This window comes from Lynx rufus, unplaced genomic scaffold, assembly GCF_022079265.1.
Source record: "Lynx rufus isolate CCGP_SWC_20201006 ecotype Redwood Valley unplaced genomic scaffold, mLynRuf1.p SCAF_1, whole genome shotgun sequence".
Taxonomy (NCBI): Eukaryota; Metazoa; Chordata; class Mammalia; order Carnivora; family Felidae; genus Lynx; species Lynx rufus.
In genome coordinates, this window is record NW_025814823.1 from 156,667,259 (window position 1) to 156,689,950 (window position 22,692).

The 22,692-nt window shown below is 37.3% G+C and overlaps 1 protein-coding gene across 4 annotated transcripts in view; it reads left to right on the forward strand.

The window, feature by feature from the left end:
* SLF1 (SMC5-SMC6 complex localization factor 1) overlaps positions 1–22,692 on the forward strand; it is an 83,521-nt gene that overhangs the window by 52,805 nt on the left and 8,024 nt on the right. For all 4 annotated transcript variants that reach the window (XM_047089048.1, XM_047089060.1, XM_047089052.1 and 1 more), the window contains exons 15-16: positions 3,201–3,348; positions 22,061–22,206. In XM_047089048.1, the coding sequence (XP_046945004.1) occupies positions 3,201–3,348; positions 22,061–22,206 (294 nt within the window). The remainder of the gene's footprint in view (positions 1–3,200; positions 3,349–22,060; positions 22,207–22,692) is intronic.

The following is a 22,692-nucleotide window of genomic DNA, read 5'->3' on the forward strand; positions in this document are numbered from 1 at the left end:
TCAAGGTTAGGAGGGAGGTATAAATTTTGCTAAGCTTGGTGGTTAGTCCTGCTTTTCTTTGTGATGTCTTTAAGTGCTATTTAATGATAACCCTACTATTATAGGTAGAAATGGAAGCTACTTTGTATTTAAAAATAAGGAAATTGAGGCTAAAGAGTTTAAGGAACTTCTTCAAGGTGTCACAGCTTGTTAGGGCAAAGTCTTGACTAGGGGCCAAGTCTCCATTGCAACATACTTTCTCTTGCTTCAGATGCCAGTGTTTTAAAAAGGAAGAGGCACATTATGTGTATTATGTTTGCATCTTTCTGACAGAGGTACTAGAGGAGCCATGTGTCCTCTATTGCCATGGGATATTATGTAAAGCCCTAACCTGGGAGTCGGAAGGCCAAGATTGTAGTTTGTTTTACATGATACACTAGTCGGTTTTTGGAAGATCACCAAATTGATTGATTCAATGGAGATTACTTGTACTGGCAGTCAATAGAGACACTAGAGAACTGTATTGACAAAATGTCTGATAATAGACTTTAACACATTAGAAAGGGGATTCTAAGATAAATATATGTCATGTGCAGATCATTTCTATCTTTCATTTGTTTGTTAATTCTCAGGGTTTTCTGTTCTTTCAGCTTTAGCAAACATTTCAATATTCCAGGAAAGCTTGTCTCCCTTGATGATGTATTTGCCATATTCTCACTAATCTCCTTCTAAATCATATATATTCACTCTGTTAGAATTGGTAGCATTATTTATACACTGTTAAAGTCACAGTGAGTACAGTCCATAGCGCAATATCTTGGCCCTGTGGTGACGGTGAGTGGCATAGATAAGAATATAACGTGAAAGGGTCCAAAACCCTGATTTGAAAGTGTCTTTTTGTATAAAAATTTACTATAATGAATATGTGGTAGTATGGATGCTTAGCTAATGTCACACAGGTAAGAATAATTTTAACAAGATCTTTCTTACCGTGGCAAAGAAGCTACAGTAATTCCTTGCCAGTAGTACCTGTCTCTATTTAATAACAGTAGTATCAAGGTAAATTGGATAATAGGCACTATCAAAATTAATTTGTGGTACCAAGTACATGTGTACATACATTTGTGTAAGGAAAGAGAAAGGTCCCAACTGGTTGATTTTGTGGGGTCTTTTTTTAATTGATGGAGTGCTGGATTGTGGTTTTACATGAGACTTAGCTCTGTGGGCTAACCTCCTTTTTCCCTATTCAGAGCCTTATGACTAGGGATCTGAAGTGATCCTGATTTATTCTACTCTTGGGATGGAGAATATTTTGCGAAATCAAAATTTGCCAATCTCTTGATAGTTTCCTAAGTAGTGTCATTGCTGACATTCAGATAAACATTTTGTTGCAAGGAACATTCTGCAGCATGGATCTTGATATGATCAACTTTTAGTTCAAATGTAGATTCTCACTGTCCTGTTTTATGTTCTCTTGATAAGTTGAACCCTGAGAAATAAAACTTGCTCAGAGTGATTATCTCCATGTTGGCTTTACAAAGTCAAGAGTTGGCTTCCTGCAAACTACTTTGAAGACTAGCTAAGACTCAATGCCTAAGGGAGTGAGTTGTGGTCAGCTTATGGCTCGGACCCTACCAGGGTACTAGGGGAGGAGTTGGTACTTTCCCGCCTGCTGATACAGCCAGTCCTACTGCTAGCTGCCCGGGTCACACAGCTGCAACTGCAAGACTTAAACACAGCCCTCTAATCAGGGTGGGCGAGAGGGTGGTGCTGATGCCCAGTCATGAATCCTGACCTGGCAGCATCAAGCTGTGGTCAAGGTTCTGTGTTGAGGCTCCTGATGATATTACAGGAAGGGTAGTGCTTCCCTAACCATGCAGCTTAAAATCTCCTCGGCCCTATTCTTCATAGTCTCTCTCTCACATTCTAATGTCCAGCCCTGCCTTAATGCAGTATGGCCATACAGCGTGATAGAGCCACAGGGAACTTGCACACCTACCTAAGCACCCTGACTCTGGGCTTTTCCTCAGTAAACACTCTTTTGGCAGGCCTGGTGTATGTGCTGCTTGCACAACAAACCAGAACTAGAACTTTAGTTTTGAAGTTAGTAATAGCTTCTTATAATAAGGAATGATGGTACTCTTATGAAATATTTTATACTGTAGGAACCTTGTCTGCTGAAGGCAGGAGAAAGAAATCCAGTAGCCTCTGATGGTTCATGATTTCTCTGCCCTTAACCCCATATTAGGTTTAGTATAGTTGCGGAACATAGCACTTACCATCTATTTGGATACTATAACATTTATTTATTAAAATCTTTTCACATGTTTTGTACCCAGCTGTTAATTTGGCATTTTTTTTCACACATCCAACCCACCTAAAGAACAAATACCGAAAGTAAAGGAATTTCAACTAGTTTTAATGTCATTGTGGAAATGTGTTAATTTTTAAATCAAAAGCGTTTAAAAATATTTTTATACCTCTTTGCCTTCATATTTTATGAATTAGGGTAAAGCATACTTACTGTAATTAAAGTTTGTATGCTTGCTTTATTTTTTATAGGAATTTAATATTTAGAAGTGATAATATAGAACAATATTCATCTTTAAGAATTGATCCCTATACATCTCTAAATTAGGTAATGTAACTTGATACAATTTAATAATTAGAACTTTAACCAATCTGTTTCTTTACAACAATCTTGTTTGCTAAAGTTCTTATTCATTGTGTTTTTTAAGTCTTTTTCTGGAATATGCCATATGGAGAAATGGAAAGTTTAATATTATGTATAAACAGGGATGGCTAAGTCTATTTTTTTTTTTAATATCTCTGTATTCCTCTTAACAGAAATCCACAGAAGCCAGATATCTCCTCCATGTTTTAATGGAATTACTGCCATAGTAAAGCACTTGACACTGTTGAATAATGATATTTTAAAAGTTTATTCTAAGCTGTCTGTATATAAGTACTGGAGGTTTTGTTTTATTAGCGGTTTTGTCATATGGATATAAAGATTTAGATATGGATAGGGGGAGGAAGGAGAGGCAGAAAATGGAGAGAGGGAATTAGCTTGCTGCGGTTCTCAGGAACACCTTTTAGTGTTAGTGTACTCTAATTTTAAATAGCTAAGTTTGCCTCAACAAGTATTTGAAATAAACACTAATAAAAAAAAACACCTATTTTAATATACATTACTAATATTTGTCCCATCTTAATGTTAGGTCTTCAAACATGAACTAGCCTACTTACTCACAGGAATTCTTGGAGCAGCAATAGATTATTGGATCTTCCTTGGTCTGAAGAGGGGTAAAAATGTGATGCGGCACATGTCTGATGACTTAGGAAGTTATGTTTCCCTTTCATGTGATGGTGAGTGTTCTGTGTTGTTTTTCTTAGACCTATTATGTGATTTTCCTTTAGGCAGTCTGTAATCTTTAACGTACATTCATATGAAGCTTTCTTAAAATAGTTACACACACACAGGCATGCATAACATAGAAACAGTATAAAGAAGGTAAAAATTCTTCATCATGAATGTTCCCACGCAGATAAACATTTAACTTTTTTATCTATTTCTTTCTAGTAATATCTAAGTATTTTTATACTCTTGAACTTGTATATATCATTTTATACTCTTATTTTCCTCTAAATGTTACATGAGCCTTCACCCCCACCACATTATTTATTTTTCAAAATATTATTTTGATGACTTCACAAAAACAGAATATTAGATGGTAATGTAGAAAATAGTACCTGGAAATATTTATTTATATGCAATATTATTAATATTTTCCTTAATCATATAATTAAAAATTATAAGTAAACTACCCTATGCAAGTAAATATTTGACCAAATTTTTTTTAATTTCAAAAAATTATTAACTAGACAAATTTAAATCAGTTTATTGTCTTTTCATTGAAGTAGCGGATTAACTTTTTTATGTATGGAGTTTCAGAATCTTACATGGTAAGAACAATTTTCAGTCCTTTTAATACTTACAATCATTGAGGTTGAGTAGAAAGCATTATCCTTCATCTTATATGTGCTATATGAACAGTTCCCAGGTCTCTTCCTATGTAAATACTTAACAGTAGTAAAATGAAATTCACTGACTCAGAATACTTACTTTATAAAACCACTTGCATTAACTTGTTTATCTTATTAATTCACTATCACTGTTTAAAACTTTTGCCCCCATGTACCTGTTGCTATATGATTTTTCTTATTATAAAAAGCTGCTACTATTTTCAATTGAGTCTGGTGGTGTAGCAAATGAGCCTGGATGAAGCAAAAAGAAGTAATTCATATGTATAATTTTCTCACTCTTTCTCCTCCCCCAGTCATCCATTCTAGTTTTAAATTTTCCTCTAAAATAACTCATTTTCACATGCCCACTTTATGAACGGTTCTACCTAACTCTTGGTCTCCAGAGTGGGGGAGACTTCCAAAAGACCTGAGGGCCCCATTCCTGAACTTCTTTTTTTTTTTTTTTTTTTAATATATGAAATTTATTGTCAAATTGGTTTCCATACAACACCCAGTGCTCATCCCAAAAGGTGCCCTCCTCAATACCCATCACCCACCCTCTCCTCCCTCCCACCCCCCATCAACCCTCAGTTTGTTCTCAGTTTTTAACAATCTCTTATGCTTTGGCTCTCTCCCACTCTAACCTCTTTTTTTTTTTTTTCCTTCCCCTCCCCCATGGGTTCGTGTTAAGTTTCTCAGGATCCACATAAGAGTGAAACCATATGGTATCTGCCTTTCTCTGTATGGCTTATTTCACTTAGCATCACACTCTCCAGTTCCATCCACGTTGCTACAAAAGGCCATATTTCATTTTTTCTCATTGCCACGTAGTATTCCATTGTGTATATAAACCACAATTTCTTTATCCATTCATCAGTTGATGGACATTTAGGCTCTTTCCATAATTTGGCTATTGTTGAGAGTGCTGCTATAAACATTGGGGTACAAGTGCCCCTATGCATCAGCACTCCTGTATCCCTTGGATAAATTCCTAGCAGTGCTATTGCTGGGTCATAGGGTAGGTCTATTTTTAATTTTCTGAGGAACCTCCACACTGCTTTCCAGAGCGGCTGCACCAATTTGCATTCCCACCAACAGTGCAAGAGGGTTCCCGTTTCTCCACATCCTCGCCAGCATCTATAGTCTCCTGATTTGTTCATTTTGGCCACTCTGACTGGCGTGAGGTGATATCTGAGTGTGGTTTTGATTTGTATTTCCCTGATGAGGAGCGACGCTGAACATCTTTTCATGTGCCTGTTGGCCATCCGGATGTCTTCTTTAGAGAAGTGTCTATTCATGTTTTCTGCCCATTTCTTCACTGGGTTATTTGTTTTTCGGGTGTGGAGTTTGGTGAGCTCTTTATAGATTTTGGATACTAGCCCTTTGTCCGATAGGTCATTTGCAAATATATTTTCCCATTCCGTTGGTTGCCTTTTAGTTTTGTTGGTTGTTTCCTTTGCTGTACAGAAGCTTTTTATCTTCATAAAGTCCCAGTAATTCACTTTTGCTTTTAATTCCCTTGCCTTTGGGGATGTGTCGAGTAAGAGATTGCTACGGCTGAGGTCAGAGAGGTCTTTTCCTGCTTTCTCCTCTAAGGTTTTGATGGTTTCCTGTCTCACATTTAGGTCCTTTATCCATTTTGAGTTTATTTTTGTGAATGGTGTGAGAAAGTGGTCTAGTTTCAACCTTCTGCATGTTGCTGTCCAGTTCTCCCAGCACCATTTGTTAAAGAGACTGTCTTTTTTCCATTGGATGTTCTTTCCTGCTTTGTCAAAGATGAGTTGGCCATACGTTTGTGGGTCTAGTTCTGGGGTTTCTATTCTATTCCATTGGTCTATGTGTCTGTTTTTGTGCCACATTCCTGAACTTCAAAGTTAGGTTAGGGAACTATGAATCTTGTCATTTCTTTCTTTCTCACTTGTATCCTAACTTCCTAGAATGAATGTATTTTAAAATAAGTGAGTTTTTGTGGCCCTCAAATATAAAAGATAATTTTTTATATACTGCAAAAATTTTAGACTGCCAAGTATTCTTTTTTGTTATACATGTGTTTCAGTACATCTAGGTTTTATGTAAAAGACAAAGTTCTTGAATATGCTTTAATATTACTTTAATACTTTGAAGAAAGATTCTAGAATAGGAATCCAGGACTAAAACTGGAGTTCAGGATTTATTCGATGATGCCCTCTTCAAACGGAGGTCTCTTTTATACTACTGAACTTAGAAGATTTTTATCTCAAGCATTTTATCTTCTTTTCCTTTTTCTTTGAGCTGAGGGGTGATTACTGTTACTTTTGTGGAGTAGCTAGCCTTTGTTGTTTGACTTTTTAACATTCCTTAGCTCAAATTCAATATTCCTCTAAAATCCTTTCTTATTTATTTCACTCCATTCCTACTGGGTAGTTCTTTTGTTGCTGTCGTTGATGTTCTTGTTGTTTTAGAAATAGCAAATTTCTGTCCTTATTTGCTAGCATGAGAACTGAACATTTAGCTAAAAGGATTCCCCTGCTTGTATTCCATAATGAAACTTCTTTGAGTTGGGGGACCCAGGACAGGATTTGCAGTGGCTTTAGAGGCCATCAGTATAGTTAAATGTCTTGTTTCCAGTATGTGTTGGTTACCTTGAAGGTAATACAATTTGTCTCATAGTTTAGCCAAATGCAGAAAATATGAGCCTGTATTAATAGGGTTTCATTATATGTTCTAAGTCAGGTTCAATGCTTTCTTCACTCATATGCTGATTTGCACTGTACTTTAAAGCAAGGTATTGTTATCCACTGCTATTTCTTCCTTTCACATGACAAATTTAAACCCAACAAGTTTGAGCCTATGACTGACTTAAGCTAAAGCTAGATTTTAATGTTACCATTACGATCTTTTTGACAAACTGAGCGATTACTTTGCTTCCCCCTGATATGTTTGATCACTAGTATTTAAAACTCTAGTTGAGATTTAAACTATATCCATGTTTGAAAAGTAGGCTTAACCCTTTTTTTTTTTTTTAAACTCTTCTCAAAACACACATAATTGGTCCTTTGGACTTCTAATTCAGCTACAGGTGGGCAGTTTTAAAAAAGACATATCTAAAATGGTTCAAATTAATATCTTCCTAAATTTTTGTTGTTAGTATGACTTGATTTGTTACTATTGTCAAGAGACAGAAATCAAGTGAACAGTTTAAGAGAACAGTAAGTAGCTTTTCTATAGTTAATATACAAAATTAAAGTGTTTATTATGGACTTTAATAGCATAATAACTTTTATCCCTACAAGTGGACCAGGTGTTTTAATAATGTCCTTTTTGTCAGTATGTCAGTATTTTGATGAAGAACGACTTCTTTATCTCTGGGTACTCCCTTTTTTAAAATTTCTTTGCATTTTTCATCAGGTACTTTTTGCTTTTCCTAAGTCACTAGTAAAGATGTTATAGTTTGTTACATAACATTTAATTGAAGATAATGGTCCATCTTTCTCATGGCCAACTACATTTTTGTTTTTCTTAGTGCAAAAATACAAATCATATTATGATGCTACTCAGATTCAAATCTATTAATTTCAGTTTAGTAAAACCGTTGTTCGTTTTTGTTCTGTAGAAGATTAAGGTAGAAGATATTTCAGTAGATAAGTAAAATCCTTTCTTCTTTCCTTCAGATCTCATGTCCGTTAACCCACATTGATGTCCTTCTCTTTTATTTCTAAACACTTTGAACAGAAAGAGTTTTCTCATATCCCTTTCTATATTTTAAGATCAGGTGATCTGAAATTATTTTTTATGCTTATTGAAATTTCTAGTATATTGGCTTAAACCAGGGGTTGGCAAACTTTTTTTTGTGTATGATATCACATAGTAAGCATTGTTGGCTCTACAGGCTCGTAGTCTATCCCAGCTCCTCAGCTCTGCAGTTGTACGAAGAGCAGCCATACACAGAACATAAATGGACATGGTGATGTTTCAGTAAAACTTTATTTATAAAAATAGCAAGATATTGTTTCTTAACTTCTAACTTAAACTTATTTTTTCTCCTGCTTTTAGTGGGAAGAAAACATGTCATCAAAATGTACTATAATATTTTTTACATCTTTAGAGAAATTTAGTAAAACTCCCTTTACCCTTCGCAGACTACTTCATTATTTTTTCCTGATAAATAATGTTTCCAAACTCTTTTATTTTTTAATTCCTCTCCATTTTTCAGACCTCTTTCATAAACATGTTTTCATAATTTTACTAATTATCTCATCAGAATGTTTCTATTCACTTTATTTATTCAACATATTTTTATTGCTGCTCTACTAAGCACCGAAATAAATACTGTGTCTAGTGAAGGGGTGGGTAACAAAACGTGGCCCTTGATTTTTTGGAGTTTTTGGTGAGAGAAACAGACTATAATTAGATTAATGTAAATATATCATTTAAAAATGCTGAGTGCTTCAAACAAGAAAAACTAGGTGTTGAGATGGGTGAACTTATACTTCATATCAGGTAATCGTGTAAAACAGAACCTGAAGGAAAAGTAGGAGTTGGGCAGACAGGGAAACATGTTTCCATTAGAAGACACAACATTGGGGCGCCTGGGTGGCGCAGTCGGTTAAGCGTCCGACTTCAGCCAGGTCACGATCTTGCGGTCCGTGAGTTCGAGCCCCGCGTCAGGCTCTGGGCTGATGGCTCAGAGCCTGGAGCCTGTTTCCGATTCTGTGTCTCCCTCTCTCTCTGCCCCTCCCCTGTTCATGCTCTGTCTCTCTCTGTCCCAAAAATAAATAAACGTTAAAAAAAAAAAAAAAAAAAAAAAAGAAGACACAACATTTACCAAAACTGAGATAGGAAGAAGCAGGGCCTGTTTGAAATCTTAAGGTAGCTAGCCGATGGCAAGATGCAAGAAGAGTAGCCAGAATAAAGGCAAAGAAATTGTAAGAGAGTTTGCAGAGGAACTCCTAAGCCATGCTGATGAGTTAGAAGCTCTTTTAGGGGTGCCTGAGTCGCCCAGTCAGTTAAGCATCTGACTTTGGCTCAGGTCATGATCTCACGTTTTGTGGGTTGGAGCCCCCAGTTGGGCTCTATGCTGACAGCTCAGAGCCTGGAGCCTGCCTCAGATTCTGTGTCCGCCTCTCTCTCTCTGCCCCTCCCCTGCTTGCACTCTGTCTCTCTCTCTCTGAAAAATAAACGTTTAAAAAAAAAAAGTTTTTTTAACAAGGGAGTGGCATGACTTGATAAACACTTTTTAAAAAGCCTATCAAATGCTCTTTCTGGGTGAATAACTTCAATTGGATCATCTCCTTTGAACAATACAGTGCAAGTTATTTCTACTTTGTTTTTGCCTCTGCTTAGAGGTGATATGTTAAGAGATCAGTTGGTTGTAATAAACACTGTGATGATAGGCTTTTTTTTTAATGTATAACTAGAGATTTAATATTCAAAAGAATTCTTTCAGAATAGAAAATTTTTGCAAATCATATATCACATAAGGGGTTAATATTCAAAGTATATAAAGAGCTAACAAAACTTGAGAGCAGACAGTCTGTTAAAAATTGGGAGGAAGAACTAAATTTGTCCAAAGAGGAATCAAAATGCCTAACAGGCACATGAAAAGATGCTCAGTAGCACTAATCATCAAGGAGGTACAAATCAAAATGACAGTGAGATATCACCTCACACCAGTTGAAATGGCTATCATCAAGAAGACAAGACAGTGGTTCACATGGATGTGTTAAAAAGGGAGCCCGTATACACTATTAATGGGAATGTAAAGTAGTCCGAATACTATGGAAAATAACATGGAAGTTCCTCAACAAATTAAAAATTGATCCACCGTGCAATTCAGCAGTACCACTTCTGGGTACATATCCAAAGGAAATGAAAACAGGATTTTGATGAGGTTTATGCACACCCATGTTTGTCACAGCATTATTCACAATAGCCAAGATATGGAAAAACCCAAATGCCCATCGTTGGATGAATGGATACAAAAGATGTGGTATACATATACCATGGACTCTTATTCAGCCATGAGAAGGGAGGATATTCTATTCACAACAACATGGATGGACCTTGAGCACGTTACACTAAATGAGAGAGACAAGTACTGTATGAAGTCACTTACATATGGAATCTTAAAAAGTCAAACCTGCAAAAAACAAAAAGCAAACCCAGTAAAATTGATGTGACATACATTGGGTTCTGGAATCAAACGGTCAAGAAAGAGTTCTTGGGATGTCTTTGGTGCAAAAGCACAGCGACAGGAATCATGGGCAGAAAAAGCTACACTGGGATTGTGAGGAGTGACTGATGATACACTATTAAGTTGGGAGGGGCTTAGGGATAGTGTAAGTCTCTAAGGAATTTGGAAGCAAGGTTTTTGGGACCTTGAGGGGCTAGCTGCTGTTTAAGAATAAGGTCATTTACTAACCTCTAGTAAAACCTTAGTCATGAGACTCTTCAGATGTGTATCAGGGGGCCATATGTTTGGAGGATAATTGCTAACCTATAGCTTGGGATGGGGGGCAGGGGGGTTGGCAGGGAGTAAAGGAAGTTTTCAAAGGGATTTTCGTATGTTAAAGAAAACTTACAGGATCCTGGAGGTTGGGCTAATATCATAATGTCAGGCTAAGGTTGCCTTTTGCATCTAGCAAAGTACTAACATTGAGGCATTTGAGTTCATGTAGGAAGGTCCCTCTGCCTGTCTTAAGTACTTGTCAGTGGGCTGCAAAGGAAATTTAATATTTTTTTCTTCTATGCTTCTTTTGCCTTTGTTTTCCATATCACAGTGGTGGTTACTATAGGATGGGGAGTGAGGGGATAAAGTTGATTGTGTTTAAGGCTACAAACTTGAAGCGAGTAGTAAATAAGCCATAGAGATCTATCTAATATACAATACGATGAACACAGATAATAATATTGTAGTATAATGATGTTATATAATAAATGCTACTTCAGTGGCAATCACGTTACAGTATATAAAAGTTTCAAAGTGACAGGCTGTACACCTTAAATTTATAAAATGTCATATGGCAAGTTGATTAAAATCTTTTGATGATCATTCTTACTGCTTGCACAGTTTCAGTATTTACAGTGCAGTAGGTTGTAAGTAGTCAGTTGTAACAAAAGGTTGTAAATAACTCCTTTCTCATTTCCAGTTCTTATAATTGTATCTCAGTGGAGGCTATTTTGGAAAGGTTTATTTGAATTGAGCAGTCTCCTGTATGTGTGGGGCTAGGTGGATCTACTTAACATCTGACCGGAGCCCTTTGCCTATATGGCAGTGTGTGCCTCAAGGCAAGAAGTTTAGGTCTTTAGGCAAGGCAGAATTTCTAGGTTAGCCTGGACACTGTTTATATTTGGGGCTGGATCATTCTTTGTTGTTGGAGACTGTCCTATGAACTGTGAATTGTAGGGCTTTCAGTAGTAGCTGTGTCCTTTGGCCACTGAATGCCAGTAGCACTTCCCACACTAGTTATGACAACCAAACATTGCCAAATGTTCCCTGGAGGAATTCCCCACCCACTTAGTTCATTCTTTCTCCCTCTTCACCCTGCTATGCCCCCCTCCTGCAGTCAAAATTCAGACAATCAAGAACTGCAGGAATACCAGCCCTGAGCCTTTTGTTAAGGCATTTGATCAGGATAGGACTCTTGTTGGGTGTCTGGAGTCTTTTCAGCCCAAAGGAACTCAGCCCCTGTGTACAGAGGTCAAGTTTTATACTTCATATTGATATTTAGTTTGTCATTCTGTTCAATTTTTAAAATGCATTTTAACCTGTTATGTTTATCTTGCTGATTTTATTGACTTTTTCCAGAGTTTGTAGTAAGGGAGAACAGAATATGCCACCCCAAAATGTGCCACCTTGGCATGTGGGTTATTTTGAGCTAAAGACAGTTGAAGACCAACAGACTTTAGGAAGAGTTTTATCTCCCCCTTAACTGCCTAAAATAATTTAAGTAACTTTCTTCCTAGACTAGGCCTTGTATACAAAGAGTATGGGCCAGATGTGGTAAGCTGGGGCTAACTTGGCAGGGTCTGTTTGTTCTGTTTCCTGTATGTGTCCCATTGTCTCTGCATAGTATGACAGACATTTTGTTACCATACATTTGCTTTTCCCAATTGCCTCAATTGCCAAGTGTCTTTGAACCTCTCCTGTCTGTGTGTGGTCCTGCATGAAAGGAATTAAATTTGTTTTTCTTCTGTTAGTCTTATGTCAATTTAATTAAGACACCAGCCAAAAGAACCTAGAAGGGTGGAGGAAAAAATTTTCCTCCCCTACAAGTGGCCACAGAGAGAGAGTAGTTTTAGTGTCTGGATGGTGGACATTCTGTGGCTGCTGCAGCTGAGAGATCCTGGGACCATTTTCAGAAAGCCACAGAAAGTAAGAATTCTTATCATGTCAGTTTCCCAGATCTCTGCCTGCAGCATCCAGTGGAAGCAAGAATAGTGACAGTCCTCTTTTTCCTTTTATAAATTTAGATTAGCAGGAGGAAATATTTGTGAAACTAGTTCCTTGCATATAGGGACTCTGGGAAAGGTGTGTAATTAGTACTCTTGGTTTTGTTTAATTTTTTTTTTTTTATTTAAGTAATCTCTGCATCCAACATGGGTCTTGAACTCATGATCTCAAGATCAAGAGTTGAATGCTCTTCCAGTTGACCAGCCAGGCACCCCAAGTTCTCTTGGTTTTTATTGGTCATTTTCTCTCAAAGATGGTCACTGTTTTTCTTTGTCTCTCTGTTGTGTTATTTGTCATAAGGAGGAAAATTGTAGGGTGTAACAAACACAAGCCCTATAAACCTGCTATTTGAGCCACTGACCTCACAGACTAGTGAGTTCACGGTTCTCTGACTCTTACCAAATTGGCGTTTGTTTAGACGAGCTTTGTTGTGCGTTAACATGCACATAAGGTGAAGACTTTTGGAAGCCAAAGCTGCAAGATTGGTGGGCACGGGTCAAGCACTTAAAAGCTATTAGAGTGCTCACTACCTAACTCAGTGACCCCATGTTAGGATAAGTTGGTCCTAGAATAGGTTAGATTGGCACTAGGTCACCCATCATCCTCAAGATAATTTCTGTGCAGTGAGGTTCTTTGATTTAAAATAACTCAAAATTTCCAACTGAGCAACATGTCCCCATTAAGTATTACTCTGTCTCTGAGAGCCCCGAGGCTCAGTTAGTGTACATATAAGAAAAACTGGATGAGGTTTTACTTTTCTCTCGTTCTGTATCTTGAGAACTTGGCTTTGTGACCAGTGAGAATATTTTCTATCCTCTCTGCCAGGTGCAAGGTACACATACCAGCATGCATCTTGGTGGCCACTCAAATAGACTGGAGTTCCGAGACATGAAGTCATAAGCAGCACTCTCTTTCTCTGAGTGTGCAGTCTATGAGGGGAGTTTGTTATGAGAGGTCCCACTCAGTCCATAAGGGGTTTTAGCCGTCTCAACCTGTGTCATTTTGTCAGTGCTAGAAAAGTCCCATTCTAGTAGCGCCTGCCTGGTGTCATAGATTAGCATGTGTGTGACTGGAGATGTCTCACATTCTCCTTGGAAACCTGAGACAGTGTTACCATTATACCATTTTTACTGTAACAACTTTTGTAGACTCTTTGAGTGAACTTCTTGAATCATAGGGGCTGCCTCTTCTGTACCCACTTGAGGAATGTCTCTTGTGTCCATGGTAAAAATTGATTCAGAGCATAGAAAGTTGCTTCCGGGTTTTTCCACAAAAAGGCTTATTAGTTTGAGTTGCTATTAAGATTAATACACAATCGTTCTTGTCAATGGCCAGACAGTAGATACTTTATAATACAAAAATATATAATTAGTTATATTTAAAAGGAAAAATTTTAGAGAGATGTCATCTTAAACAGTTGGTGCCTTTGGAATGACCAGATTTAAAAAGAGGACCTAAAGGGGGCACCTGGGTGGCTCAGAAGGTTAAGCATCTGACTCATGGTTTTGGCTCAGGTCACAATCTCACAGTTTTGTGAGTTCGAGCCCTGCATCAGGCTCTGAGCTGACAGCGTGGAGCCTGCTTCAGATTCTCTCTCTCCCTCTTTCTCTCTCTGCCCCTCTCCCTCCCCCACTCTCACTGCCTCTGTCTCTCTCAAATAAAATAAAACTGAAAAAAGAGTTTAAAAAAAAGGACCCAAAGGAATATAATCAGTAGCCTTAGGGACTCCTTTACAAGGTTAAATAACAGAAATTAGAACAAAAATTATAGTACGCATCCAGTGTAAATTCTCTGTCTTAAATTCCAGTCCCATCTCCTCAGCAAATTCCCTAACTCCCCGAATTTCCCTGCCTTCCCTAGAAAATTCCGTATACACCGAGCTGCCTGTATAAATTTTACTTTCTCTAAAAGATTTGCCTGGAACTTTTCAGTTTGTACTTCAGATGCGAGTGTATAGGTTTCTAGTTTAAATGCTGAAGGCTGGGAAGTAAATTTAAACAGAAGCACCTGTGACAGGCAGTAGGCCTCACTTTACTATTTCATACAGTTCCTCCTACTTCCCAGGGCTTTGTAATCAGGCCCTGCCAGCTTTGGGCCTTCCTATGCAGTGTCCCTAGAGGATATATCCTGGAACCCCCACTGCAAAGAATTCATGACCCATGAACAGGAGCAGATCTTTCACATTATAAAGCCCTCTTACCTCCACTTTCAGAAGACATACCAAATTTAGAAAGCAGAAACATTAATGGCCCTTCACAACACTACTAACAGAGACCTTGATTAGCTGCAAAAGAGTGTTCTCCCCACCCATGGTGTCGCTGTAGTTAACTGACAAGCCAGATGGCTCCCTGAGGAGAAATCTGCCTCCCATAGGAAACTGGTGACCACAAAGTATCTCTTAGATTCTCCAACAGATGATCAGCTGAAGGCCTGAAGGCTGGTGTTTGGGATCTGATAGAAGCAATAGTAGAGGCTTTTTCCCCTAAGGTGAATTGGTCCAAGGTTGAATTGTGCCGTCTGAAAGAAGGCCTTTGTGTTTTAAAATGCTTAATAGAAACTTTACAGAGGCATATTGCACTAAACCCTGAAGTTATAGATAAGGGAATCTTTTGGTTTCTATCTTCGTCGGAAATCCTTTCCATGATGCAAGTCTTTATCTTACAGATCTTTGCAAAACCAGAAATGAAATCCTGGAAACAATTACCATCCCTCAAGTCTCCCTTATAAATCCATGTAGATACTGTAAAAGATTGGGACATTGAAAATAGAATTGTCCCTCACTTAAAAAGAAGGCAAAATTTAGATAGTAATTACCCCACATCTCTGATAATAGGCAAATGTATCCCAAAAGCTGAATCTTGGAGAAAACTATGCATACTTTGTGCTTTTGTGATGTGAATTTTCTACCCCCAGATCCTATAAGACCTAAGAGCCATTCTTTGAAATGCAAACTTTAGGAAAAAGGTTTTTATCAAGAAGGAGGGAAAAAGGAGTTTGGTGGAAATAAAGCGAATAAAAAATCTTAAGTGTCATCTCCATAAATATTGAAAAGCTTTAGCCATCTGAGCAGGTGATTTAACTTATTTCAACTGTCAAAACAAAATTTGGATCCAACTGCTCTTTTAAAAACCAGTAAGGTTTGCATTATCATACCCATCTCATGGCTAAAATTTTAAAACAGCTATATTGTGTGTGGTAGATGTATTATTCTACCTCTGGATAGTGTTGCTAATACCAGTTTTTAAAAGAATTCTACTTAATTGGCTCAAAAACAAACAAGTGCTTATATGGATTAACTAATCTTAAAATTCTGAGAAATACATAAGACCTAACACACATGCCTCTTAGGTCCACATAATTTGGAAAAGCAGTTAGTATTAAAGCTAGTTTAAGTTCATTGGTTTAGTTACAATAGACATGTCTTTAAAATTATCAACACTGGGGGCGCCTGGGTGGCGCAGTCGGTTAAGCGTCCGACTTCAGCCAGGTCACGATCTCGCGGTCCGTGAGTTCGAGCCCCGCGTCGGGCTCTGGGCTGATGGCTCAGAGCCTGGAGCCTGTTTCCGATTCTGTGTCTCCCTCTCTCTCTGCCCCTCCCCCGTTCATGCTCTGTCTCTCTCTGTCCCAAAAATAAATAAACGTTGAAAAAAAAAAAAAAATTTAAAATTATCAACACTGAATATAATGCAGACATACAACTTACTGTACCTGAGTTTATTAGTGAAATAAGTTCATGTTATCTTTGTTAAAAAAATTTGTCAGCAAGAAAAATAGGTTGGGATGGCTGACTTTGTCTATCTCATGACATTTTCATGGGTAATCCGAACATAATTGTTGGGAGCAAGTGATTTAGGTAGATGTAAGTGAGATGAGAATTGTTAGGTGAATTTTTTCCACAGTAATTATGTTTTATGGTATGTGTACTTAAAAAGCTTTCCAAATCTCTTTGGTAACTTCTTAAATCCTTAGAGTTTTGTTTGTAAAGTCAAGTTACATTATAAAAATTAATTTCTTTTAAAAAAATGTCTTTTTTAATGTTTATTTTTGAGAAGGAGAAACCGAGCACAAGTGGGGGAGAGGCAGAGAGAGAGAGAGAGACAGAGACACAGAATCTGAAGCAGACTATAGGCTCTGTGCGGACAGCTCAGAGCTGACAACTCACAGCCCCTGATGTGGGGCTCAAACTCACAAACCGTGAGATCATGACCTGAGCCGAAGTCGGATGCCCAACGTACTGAGCCACCCAGGTGCCCCCTTTTTTTTTTAAATTTTTTATAGTCTATTTATTTTGAGAGAGAGCGTGCAGGCAGGGTAGGGACAAGGGGGGGAGGGAGAGAGAATCTCAAGCAGTCTCCGCAGTGTCAGTGAAGATGTGGGCCTCGAACCCACAAACTGGGATACCACGACCTGAGCCGAAATCAAGAGTTGAATGCCACCCCAACACCCTGGTAGAAATTCATTTCTAAATAAGATGGAAATACTAGATCATTTCTAAATAAGATAAAATACTACAACATTAATTACCGTATAAAGTTTTATCCCCTTTTGGATTCACAGAGGAACTAAAGATATTTGGTGTGTTAGTAAACTTGTCTTTTATCACTTTGGCAAATTTACTGTGAGGAACAATATATTTCTAGAAATTATTGAATGTGTTCAAAATTTCTTGGTAATGCTACAATTGTCTACTTCTTAGTTTTTACTAGAAATTAACATTTCTAAGGGTTAAGAATTTTATTTAATATATGTAATTAAGACTACTGGAAATAATAGGGGTGATAACTGCATGCAAGGAGCAAGTCAAGTTTCTGACTAAGAGAAGGTATGAGGTATGGAGATGTGTTTTTGGTAAGAGAGAAACAAGTAATTTTTTCCTAATTGTTTCAGAATGGGAAGGAGAGAGAATTTTACCTTCGAGGTCAAGTTGGCTAAAGTTAAATGAATTTATTATGAGGGTTTTACAAAATAACCTTTGAGGTCAATAATGTACTTACATTTAAGTACAACTGAAAGTATTCTTTCATCTGCTAAAAGGACAAAGTTTTCTTGGACCATCCGATTTTCTTTCAATAATGTGAAAGGTTTTTATTCACCTTTTAAATAATCTGCCTAGGAAACAACAATTCTGTGTATTATCAAAATAATTTCCTCTGTTGTCTTCACAAGTTTTTGATTACTTAAGAAAACAGAGTGTTCTCTATTGCCAAGGTGTTTTTTTTTGTTTGTTTGTTTGTTTTTCTGGCTACCTGAATTTCTATATTTGAGTGCAAAATCTTTGTCACTTTGGTTAAGTTATCTCACAGTGGCTTATGATACTGTTTGACCAAGCGTTCTAAAATCTTTTTTTTTTTTAATGTTTATTTTTGAGAGACAAAGAGAGACAGAGCACAAACAGGGGAGGGGCAGAGAAAGAGGGAGACACAGAATCCGAAGCAGGCTCCAGGCTCTGAGCTGTCAGCACAGGGCCCAATGCAGGGCTTGAACTCACAGACCGCAAGATTGTGACCTAAGCCAAAGTCAGATGCCCAACCAAAGGAGTCACCCAGTCTCCCCTAAAATCTTTTGATACTCTAACAAACTTCTCAAAATCGAATTCTAAAGCCATTTGTGACTTCGAAGTAAATTTGCGATTTTGCAAAGGATCCCTGGAGTATTGCAAAAGATATGTTCTTTCTCCTTGTCAAATGTGCATTTCTGAACAAATTAGGTTTATTTGATAAGTCACATGGGAAACACTGTCAAATAAGAAGTAATACTTAAGCCTTCTTTATGTTGTTTTTCTATAGTTGTATGTAAGTGTTCCAAAAATAATATAAAATTCCCAGAAATGAGATATGTGCTGGTATAATGTTGTCACTTGTAATTCTAGTCTTCATTTTTTTTTTACTTTTTTAACATTCATTTATTTTTGAGAGAGAGAGAGAGAGACAGAGAGAGAGAGAGAGAGAGAGAGAGAGAGAGAGAACGAGCGGGGGAGGGGCAGAGAGAGAGAGAGGGAGACACAAATCTGAAGCAGGCTTCAGGCTCCGAGCTGTCAGCACAGAGCCTTGATGTGGGGCACGAACCCATGACCATGAGATCATGACCTGAGCCAAAGTCAGACACCCAACTGACTGAGCCACCCAGGCACCCCATTCTAGTCTTTACCTTAAGATGTGTGCCAGAGAGATAACCAAATAACCAGGGCCATTTTTAAGTTTGTTATTTACAAAAAGTTACTGTTCTGCTCTGTTGCATTGTGAATATGTTTCATCCTCAGATTCATGGAAAGGACTCTGACAAATACTGTAGTATATTGTTTCTCATAATTTTAAGATCATACCATTTAATTGGGTAAGGATTTGCAGAACTCTGATGGAGAAACATCATTTCCTAAAACTGCAAACATAAGATCCTGATCAATAAGCATTAATTTTATGGGACTGAATGGACTAATGAGGATGACTATAATTTTTATAACTTTTTGTTAGAAACATTACTGTTTTTTAATGTTGTGTTTTTCCACTTTTAAGGAAACTTTATAACAAACTGGTAAAGTATACTTTTGTAAGCAAAGACAAAACCTTAACCTTTTCTCCCTACCTGATCTCTCTGGAACTCAGAAACTTCTTAGTATTCTTATTTTCATGACAGTACAGTTATTTGCATAATTTCAATAAGAATCGGTTCTCCTTGTAACAAGACACAATTGGATACATTGGTTATGTTGCCAAAGTTTTGGCTGGAATGTCATATTTGAGAATGTGCATAGAATCGCATTATGACCAGACAGCTTTAAGGAACTAAAGCGGACTTCATGAAGCCATTAAATCCCCTTGGAAAAACAGCCTGGTACCTTGCTTTCAGGATTCCCAGCAGACTTACCAGCTAAACAAGGTCACTTCCTAGCAGGCTCAGAAACCTTTGGATATTTTGGAGACCTCAAGAAAAGAGGAATTTATCCACGTCTATAGGTATAGCAGGCAAAGTCTTATAGCAGGAACTTTGCTTGGCTTCCTAGCCTCAAGAGTCTTTTGAAAGTTGAATCAGAGTCATGCCTGGCTGGCTCAGTCAAAGGAACATGAACTCTTGATCTTGGGGTCATGAGTTCAAGCCTCATATTGGGTGTTAAGATTACTAAAAAAAAGAAAAGAAAATTAACTTTTTAAATCATAAAAAATAAAAGGTCAATCTGAGATTCCTTATGAAAAGTTCCAGCAGATTTAAAAGAGCCTGTATGGTCAATATCTATTCTTGCTGCACTTATGTAAATAATCAGCCACGTTTGCTAGACTTCATTTGCAAATGAATTTGTCTCATTGTGGTTATATTTGATAAAATGAGGGTGACTGTAGAAAGAAAAATTGTTTCCATAATACACTTTTATGGATATCAGATCCTGTTTCTGTTAATTGCCTTTGAGGTCCTGTTTTATTCCTGTAAACTGGACTAGATGCTGAATTCTTCTAGTTCCCTCCAATATTTGGCTATAATTCTCCAAACTGGCATTTCTAAGTTTTTTTCCCACCTTTCTGACTTGGAATTGTTGAGAACTGAAATATCCCTTTTCCTGAAGCTGTGTAAGCAAAAGCTGGATAGCTTGATATAAACTTTATAGAAATTACCACAGCAGCTCCTGCATGGACGGTCTTCATACCTAATGCTGTATGGCCACTCAGAAAACTCACCAGAGACATTCACACTGCAAACGAGGAAAATCTGTCAGATTGCCACTGCCTGCACTTGTTCAGTCTGAAGGTGTTTTGAGCCAGACATCTAGAAATCTTGACTGGCTGCCTTCACAACTTAGAGATTTAGATTATAGTCTGTCCCAGCCATTAACTTTTGCTTCCATAGAAATAACCTTAGTAAATTCCGGATTGTACAATGTAAGCCTAACTTTGGGAGCACACCTGTATGACTACCTCCTGAAATGAGACACAACTCTTTTCATTGAACTGACCAGTTCTCAGGGCTAAGAGACTGGGTCAGTGAGATGGAGCAATCTATCAACTCAGCTTCTAGAATGCTAAACTTCTTGGGAAGTTTCAAAGGCTGGACTGAAGGGGAGAAAAATATGCCACCCGAGAATGTGTCACTTTGGCAGGTGGATTATTTTGCACTAAAGATAATCAAGTATCCAAAGACTCGAGGGGCGCGTAGGTGGCTCAGTTTGTTAATTATCTGGCTCTTGATTTCAGCTCAGGTCATGATCTTGCATTCGTGGGTTCGAGCCCTGCATAGGACTTCACATTGACAGTATGGAACCTGTTTGAGGTTCTCTCTCTTCCCCCCTCTTTCTGCCCCTCCCATACGTGTGCGCTCTCTCAAAATGGATAGAGGGTTTGGTCCTGAAAGAGAAATATCAGCAGAGGTAACTATAAAGAGTATAAGCTAGGAGTGGTGAGCTAGGGCAAGTTTAGCAAAGCCTATTTGTTCAGATTCCTCTCTGTGTCCCATTGTCTCTGTATAGCATGTCAAATATTTGTTTACCAAACATTTGCTTTTCCCATCTTCTGTAAATTGTCTTCCTTCCCTGTGACCCCTACCTCCATTCTCCTTAACTAGGATGGCATGTAAACCTTAATTACCTGTCTTTGAACCTCTCATGTATATGAGGCTCCCATATGAAAGGAATTAAATTTATTTTCCCTATGTTAATCTTTCTTATGTCAATTTAATTAATAGACCCGCCAAAAGAACCTAGAAGGGTAAAGAAAAAAAGTTTTCTCCCCTACAGGAGTGAATCTGCCATATTGTATAATATCACAACTTTTTTGTCCTGTTTTAATTTTAGCTCTTTTAGCATCTTGTTGATTGGTCTTGTTTATTCTTTATATTCCATTCTGTTACTTATACAGAAAGTATCAATGGAGAATTCATAGCATCGAATAGATTATTTTATGTGGCAAATAGTCCTTTATTACTTTCAGTTCTTGTGTATATTTATGCATTTCCATGTTATTGGGAAACTTGAGGTTTTTGGTAGAAAAGATTTGAGGCTCTTGGTGTTTCATTTTGGTTTTGTCATTTAAAATTATAGCCCCCTCCCCTACTTCCTATATAGTAGATGGGTACAGACTTCTAAGGATGTCCTCATACATTCTCTTGTCTTACATTTTCCTTTCCTTGAGATTTACTCCTCCTCCGCAGTGATAGGATTCATGGATGTTGTTAGGGGAAAGGGCCTAATTTCTTTCTTCCTGTCATCTCAAATTAAATAATATATGTGTCCATTAAAAAACCAAGTACTGGTTCGCCAAAGACAACCCTATTGTGTGAAGATATCTTTACATTAGTTAGAAAATATAGTGATAAAATCCTATACCTATCTATTCACATATCATCTCTCTGTTCATGTGTGTGTGTATCTAATTTCAAAACTTTTATTTAAAATAATAAAAATTAATGATTGTTTCAAATGTGAGAACATGCACCATAAAAAAAATAAAATTTCTAATTTCTTGAAAGACAAGTATCATCTTAGGAGTATCGTCTGTTTTTTGTGCTTTAAAATCATATGGATGAATCTTACTGGTGTAGGAGTCATCATTTCAATGAATGACACCCATGCAGAAATACTCTGTAGAAAGAAGTTTTATAGGGTGTAGCAATAACTATTTTTATTTCTCTTGCTTTGTACAGACTTTTCTTCACAGGAATTAGAGATTTTCATTTGTTCCTTTTCCTCCTCCTGGCTTCAAATGTTTGTTGCAGAGGCAGTCTTTAAAAAGTTGTGTTCACAGAGTTCCATCAGCATTTCTTCTGAGCCACTCTCTCTCCAAAAAATGGTAAGCACCAGTCTGTTCTAGTTCTTCTAATTGCCAAAAGATGACTTCATAAATTCAACTTTAAAATGTTTTTGTTATTTCTAATTGGGCAGAGCTTATTAACTCTAAATCTTACAAATTTATATAAATCTATATAACCTTTCAATTCTGTGTAAGAGTGGGTATTTTCTACCTTGAAAATGAAGTGATTAGTGAATAGAAATTTTAATTACGTATTTGAGAGTAATTAAGGATTGATAACAGAAAAATAATACAAAAATCTTTGTTTCCTTGCCATAGCACATAAAATAATAATTTCGGAAAGATGTAGATCCAAAAAAATTTTATGTAGTATTTAATGATACTTAAAAAGCAAAATGTGTCATTGATGCCACAAGTTATTCCTCTTTATCATATATGTATATATATATGTATACACACACACACACACACATACACACACACACACATACACACACACACACATACATAAGCTGCATTTGATTC